The sequence below is a fragment of the Austrofundulus limnaeus genome, unplaced genomic scaffold (assembly GCF_001266775.1).
Source record: "Austrofundulus limnaeus strain Quisiro unplaced genomic scaffold, Austrofundulus_limnaeus-1.0 Scaffold364, whole genome shotgun sequence".
Lineage (NCBI taxonomy): Eukaryota > Metazoa > Chordata > Actinopteri > Cyprinodontiformes > Rivulidae > Austrofundulus > Austrofundulus limnaeus.
The window spans coordinates 35,927-42,285 of NW_013952766.1; the positions used below are offsets into that span (position 1 = coordinate 35,927).

Below are 6,359 nucleotides of genomic sequence, written 5' to 3' on the forward strand. Positions count from 1 at the left end.
CCAATATACCCACTGCCCCTCCTCTGGACATGTCCAAACCAATGTACCCACTGTCTCTCCTTTGGACACATTCAAACCAATATACCCACTGTCCCTCATTTGGACGTGACACAAAGCTCTTTCTGTAACATTCAGTCCTCTGTGGTTACTACATTTCTGGACGTTTCTGTTCTAAAACACTCTCACTTCTCGTTTGTTCCTCATGTTTCCCTCAAACGAGGCTGAGTTTTGTTTCAGTTTCCACCAATATGAGATTCCGACTTAAAAAAGCGGAACCATGTTCCAAACGTGTTGCATTGACCCTGTCTTTGTGGACGCCCTCTGCAGGACCTGTTTGGTAGGCGGGACTTTCTGCCTCAGAGCCAGTACATCAGGTGGTTGGCTGAACATGTGTGTGCGAAGAAGCTGCTCAGCGAGCTGTGTGGAAACCTCTTCTTCATCCTCTGTGGCTTTGATGAAAAGAATCTCAACATGGTTTGTACACCTGGTCTAAAAGCAGAACCAAGACTTCACCAGGTGTGGTGTCTCTATATTGTCTGATTGTGGACCTGTATCCTGATCTGTTCCAGACTCGAACTCCAGTCTACACGACTCACTGTCCTGCTGGGACATCTGTCCAGAACATGGTCCATTGGGCTCAGGTAACTCAACCACATGAACACGTCACGAACAACAAGCTAAGCCCCGCCCCTATTGTTTACCTGCAACACTCGTATCAGCTGCTGGACCTGAAAGCACCTGAACAGATGATCCAGAACTTAGTTCGGCAGAAAAATATCAACAGTCTGTTGTTGTTTATGACTATGTTTACTGGGTTTTACTAGTTTGTTGTTGTTAACTGTTTTCATGTTGTTTATTGTTTGATGTTGTTTACTGGAATTTACTGGTGTTATGTTGACTTGTTTGTGGTTGTTTACAGGTTTGTTGTCATTTATTGGTTTCTTGTTGTTGTTTACTGGTTTGTTGTTGTTTGATTGGTTGTTGTTGTTTACTGGCTTCTTGTTTACTGTTTAGTGGTTTCTTGTTTATTGGTTTCTTGTTGTTTACTGTTTACTAGCTTCTTGTTTTATTGGTTTCTTGTTGTTTACTAGTTTGTTTACTAGCTTCTTGTTTATTGGTTTCTTGTTGTTTAATAGCTTTTTGTTTATTGGTTTCTTGTTAACTGTTTACTAGCATCATGTTTATTGGTTTCTTGTTGTTTACTAGCTTCTTGTTTATTGGTTTCTTGTTGTTTACTGTTTACTAGCTTCTTGTTTATTGGTGTCTTGTTGTTTTCTGTTGTATACAGGCAGTACATAAAGGAAAACTGACAGCGTTTGACTTTGGACCAAAAGAAAACATGAGACACTACAACCAGGTGAGTCTGAAACTGGAATCTCTGTGAGAGGTCTAACAGGGCCTGAGTCCAGGTTGGATCAGGTCTTACAGAGTCCYGGTTGGATCAGGTCTTACAGAGTCCYGGTTGGATCAGGTCTTACAGAGTCCGGGTTGGATCAGGTCTTACAGAGTCCAGGTTGGATCAGGTCTTACAGAGTCCGGGTTGGATCAGGTCTTACAGAGTCCGGGTTGGATCAGGTCTTACAGAGTCCAGGTTGGATCAGGTCTTACAGAGTCCGGGTTGGATCAGGCCTTACAGAGTCCYGGTTGGATCAGGTTTTACAGAGTCCAGTTTCTAACAAACTGTTTTCTTCTTCAGTCCTCTCCACCTCAGTACCGGGTCCAGGACATGAAGGTTCCCACAGCCCTGTTTTCAGGGGGACATGATACTCTGGCGGACCCCAAAGACATGGCAGTCCTCCTAACTCAGGTCAGTCTCTTAGCCTCCGGACAGCTGGTAGAACTCTGGTTCAGACAGACCTCTGTGGCCCTTCACAATAAAAGTCTCTAGAACATCTAGACCTTCAGTTGCTGCTTCAAGGAATTATGTTGTCTTTCCTGAGTTCCCACGATTTTTCCGTTGTTCCCTTCTGAACGCACGGTTCTCTTCCTGTTCCCCACATGGGGGTTTGGCAGAGACCATGATACTGTTCTGTCCCTCTGCAGGTGTCCAACCTGGTCTACCATCAGCACATCGAGCACTGGGAACACCTGGATTTTATTTGGGGCATGGATGCTCCTCAGCAGATGTTCCCATCCATCCTGAAGCTGCTGCAGAAATATCGTTAGACATGGAGGACTCTGTCTTTGTCTTCAAGACTCAAGGACCTGCTGTGTCCAGGACCTGACCTTTTAATCAGGAGAGAATCTTTTTATCTAAGAAAACTTTTTGTATTCAACCAGACTTTAAACAATTTTTATCCTCGGAGACATCTTCGTCTTCCTCCTAGTCAGCTGGAACAAACTTAAAGCTGCTCTCACATTTCCAACCAGAACCCCAAGGTTCTAAAACCTGGACCCAGACCAGGAGGAAACCTCAGGTTTAAGACCAGACCAGGAAGAAACCTCACCTTTAAACCCAGACCAGGAGGAAACCTCACCTTTAAACCCAGACCAGGAGGAAACCTCAGGTTTAGATTAACTTAATAAAGATTTATCAGATAAACCGCACTGGAATTTTGCCATAATAGGAAAATCTAATCTATTTGTTTAAGCTGAAAAAAAATAATTTCTGTTTTTAGTTGAAGGCCATTTAGAATTGAGTTGTTCTAAAATTTTGATAACTTCTGTCATGTTTCCTGCATTAAAGCTGCTCTGAACCAAACTGATCATTTATAATTTTTACCTTCTGCAGTGTAGAAGAATGATTATCATGGAGAAAGAAGGGGATGCATTTTACTTTTTTAACATTTATTGACCAATAACAGCTTTATTAATTTATTCACAGTTTTAAAATTGTTAAAAAGTGGTTTCTTATGGTCTGCATATTTCCCTTATATCTGTGGCTAGATGTTTTGGTGTAAAAGGAATGGAAAGTGAAATAGCCTAGCCTAGCATCATGATTAGTTTAGCTAAGCATTTATGAACAGAGTAACAGAAAACAAATTATTATCCTAAACCTAGCTTAGCATCAGGGTTAGCTAATTATTTTTCAATTGTAACATGAAACCAAAACCTTTAGCCTAGCCTAGCATGATGTTTTGATGGAGATAATCTGATGGTCGTTCAATAACAATGAGTTATCAGTGGGTTTTCCTCAACATGTTGATTATCTTTGTAAACTTTTGCCTGGTGGCGATGTCCAGAGGAGTTTCTCCTTCCTGTAAAGGGAATAAAAGTGAAACAGAATTAAAACAGTTCTATCTAATGTTTTGTTTGTTGGAGATCCTTTGAGTTACACCATGATGATGTATGAATGGCAGAGATACTGTATATGCAGCAGAAGGAGAGATCACCTCCCAATAAATGTCATTTTGGACATTTTAACCACTCAGTTTTATGCAATACTTTTACTTTTAATACTTAAATATATTTTATGTCAGAAATTTACTTTTGACACATAAGTACAGTAAATCTCAGATACGTTAAAACCTTTTTTAAGTAATATTTTAAGAGAATACTTTAACTTTAATTAAAGTAATTTAATGTTCAAGATAATTGTATTTTTATTCAAATATCACTGTGTCCATATACGTACTTTATTCCTGATGTCTGTCTTGGCGTTAAACTGCAGCAGCAAAGGAACCAGACGGCTGCTTTTCTTCTGACAGACGTAGTGAAGAGCAGTGTTTCCTTTCTGCGACAGAAACAATAAATGATGGGCTGCAGCTGCTTGAACTGTGTGGTGCCTCACTGTAACCTTCCTGCAGGAAGTTTTCAAAAATGAACGATCTGCCCTTTTACGATTTTATTTTACTCACATAGTCAACAGCGCTAATGTCGACGCCACTGTTCAGCACAGCATTCATCAGCTCCACACTCTTCCTCTGTTTCTGCAGCTGAGACAGAAGGATAAACTCAACACGCACTGCCGTTTGTTGACTAACAAGTTAGTCAAGTTCATCATGTGAATGTCACAAGAAATAACGCTAAAATGTGTTTGCATCATATTTAAACATGCTAAAATCATGTTAGCATCATATTTAAACATGCTAAAATCATGTTAGCATCATATTTAAACAAACTAAAATGCCTTAACATCATACTTAAACATTTTAAAACACAATAGCAATTTTAAACATGCTAAAATGTGTTAACATCATACTTAACATAATAGCATATTTTACACATGCTACAATGTGTTAGCATCTTATTTAAACACACTTAAATGTGTTAGCATCTTATTTAAACATGCTAAAATCATGTTAGCATCATATTTAAACATGCTAAAATCATGTTAGCATCATATTTAAACATGCTAAAATCATGTTAGCATCATATTTAAACAAAATGTCTTAACATCATACTTAAACATGTTAAAATATAATAGCATATTTTAAACATGCTACAATGTGTTAGCATCATATTTGAACACACTTAAATGTGTTGAAATTATGTTTAAACATGCTAAAATGTATTAGCATCATATTTAAACATGTTAAAATGTGTTAGCATCATACTTAAACATGCTTAAATTATATTAGACCACAAACTGTTACGGTCTAGTGTTGGAGGTCAGTTACAGGACCACCAGTCTGGGAGGGTTTTTTGGTGCTATGTAAACAAATGCAAAACAGACAATAAGAAAAGGAGGCATCTGATTGGCTACTGCACCATGACGAAGTATCCGAGCAGCATGACCGGCATCAGGATGGCGATCATCAGGTAGTCCAGCACAGTGAAAGTCCTTTTGGACACGTAGTGAAGACACGTCCTCTTTTTCTGATGGACGGAAGGACAGAATTAGACATCATGCAGTCGAACATCATAATGACATCATCAGGAGAAAGCACCTTATTGGTCAGCTGGACATTGGCCTTGTTTTGCAGCAGGTACTTCACTACATTCAGGTTTCCACGACGACAGGCAGCAATGAGGGGAGTGTCTCCAGTGTACTCCTCCTGAACATTTAGCTGTGTTGCATCTTTACACAGGACAGTGTAGAGGCGATGGACGTCTCCATTGTAGGCTGCCTGGCAGGATGGCTGGGAGGAGGGGGTCAGAATGATCGATTATTGACTAAAACAGCTGATCTGCTGTGGTCCAATCATAACTTCTGATTTATCTGACTGAACATCTGTTTCGACTCTGTGGCTGCTGCACAGGCACGTCTGTGCGTATGTGATAATCGCCAAAATAAAAGCCTTGCACCACTGCTCGAGTTTAGTTAGGAGAAGCTGAGATGTTCCTGTGGGAGTCAGGAGCCAAACAGGAAATAAAGAGCCAAGCAGTGATGGGAAGTCAGGGGCCAAACAGGAAGTGAGGGGTCAAACAGGAAATAAAGAGCAAAGCAGTGATGGGAAGTCAGGGGCCAAACAGGAAGTCAGGGGCCAAACAGGAAGTCAGTGGCAAAACAGGAAGTGAAGACCCGAGCAGTGGACAAATGGGAAGTCTGGCCAAACAGGAAGTAAAGAGACGAGCAGTGGCCAAATGGGACGTCAGTGGCCAAACAGGAAGTAAAAACCCAAGCAGTGGCTAAATGGGAAGGAGCCACACAGGAAGTCAGGAGTCAAACAGGAAGTAAAGAGCCGAGCAGGGGACAAATGGGAAGTCAGGGGCCAAACAGGAAGTCAGTGGCAAAACAGGAAGTGAAGACCCGAGCAGTGGACAAATGGGAAGTCAGGAGTCAAACAGGAAGTAAAGAGCCAAGCAGTGGACAAACAGGAAGTCAAGGATCAAGAAGTCAGAAAAAAAATCAGGCGCATTGGTTTTTCTTTCTTTGAAAAAAAAGCAGCAAACATGCACTTACAACCAATATACACGTTAAACAAATATGGTCTTGAATCCTCAGGAAAATACAGGAATACAAGGAAAACAGAGTTTTTCATTTTAAGAGAACAAATAATAAATTGAAAATTAAATATTGCATGAAATGAGATGGAATCAGAAACACTCTGGCCCCAGAATGAAGATCCATTTCATTAGAATTAAATGTGAAGTGCCTCACATTATTACTGTATTCATTCAGGAGTTTTCCTACAGCAGGACTTCCTGTTGTTGGATATGTTTGTTTGCATTATTCTTCCCGCGGATTCTCTGTTATATTTCTATAATTCTGAAGTATTTCTGTAGTACTCTCAGTACTCACTGCAGATAATTACAGTCTGGAAATCTGCTGAGGTATTCTAAGAATTTAAAGCTGAAACTCTCCATCTTGTGAAACACCTGTAGACCAGCAGAACTCAGGTGTATGGGCACCGCGCGGACACAGAGCGGAAGCGCTTTAATGTATTTTCAGAATAAATGCGGTACATCTGTTGGACAGGGTCAGAAAACTAAAAAAAAAAAAAAAAAAGGAATAACTTCTTACCTCCGAGTAAACC

General features: G+C 40.3%; 2 protein-coding genes across 3 annotated transcripts in view; one reads left to right on the top strand and one right to left on the bottom strand.

The window, feature by feature from the left end:
- lipf (lipase, gastric) overlaps positions 1-3,244 on the top strand; it is a 7,294-nt gene extending 4,050 nt beyond the window's left edge. Inside the window, exons 7-11 of the mRNA XM_014023311.1 lie at positions 328-474; positions 570-641; positions 1,289-1,357; positions 1,697-1,807; positions 2,044-3,244. Of these exons, the coding sequence (XP_013878765.1) occupies positions 328-474; positions 570-641; positions 1,289-1,357; positions 1,697-1,807; positions 2,044-2,166 (522 nt within the window). The 3' untranslated portion in view covers positions 2,167-3,244. The remainder of the gene's footprint in view (positions 1-327; positions 475-569; positions 642-1,288; positions 1,358-1,696; positions 1,808-2,043) is intronic.
- Positions 2,530-6,359, bottom strand: part of ankrd22 (ankyrin repeat domain 22) — a 5,336-nt gene continuing 1,506 nt past the window's right edge. For both annotated transcript variants that reach the window (XM_014023314.1, XM_014023316.1), the window contains exons 2-6: positions 4,830-5,021; positions 4,651-4,758; positions 3,798-3,875; positions 3,575-3,673; positions 2,530-3,197 (exon numbers count right to left, since the gene is read on the bottom strand). In XM_014023314.1, the coding sequence (XP_013878768.1) occupies positions 3,120-3,197; positions 3,575-3,673; positions 3,798-3,875; positions 4,651-4,758; positions 4,830-5,021 (555 nt within the window). In that variant the 3' untranslated portion in view covers positions 2,530-3,119. The remainder of the gene's footprint in view (positions 3,198-3,574; positions 3,674-3,797; positions 3,876-4,650; positions 4,759-4,829; positions 5,022-6,359) is intronic.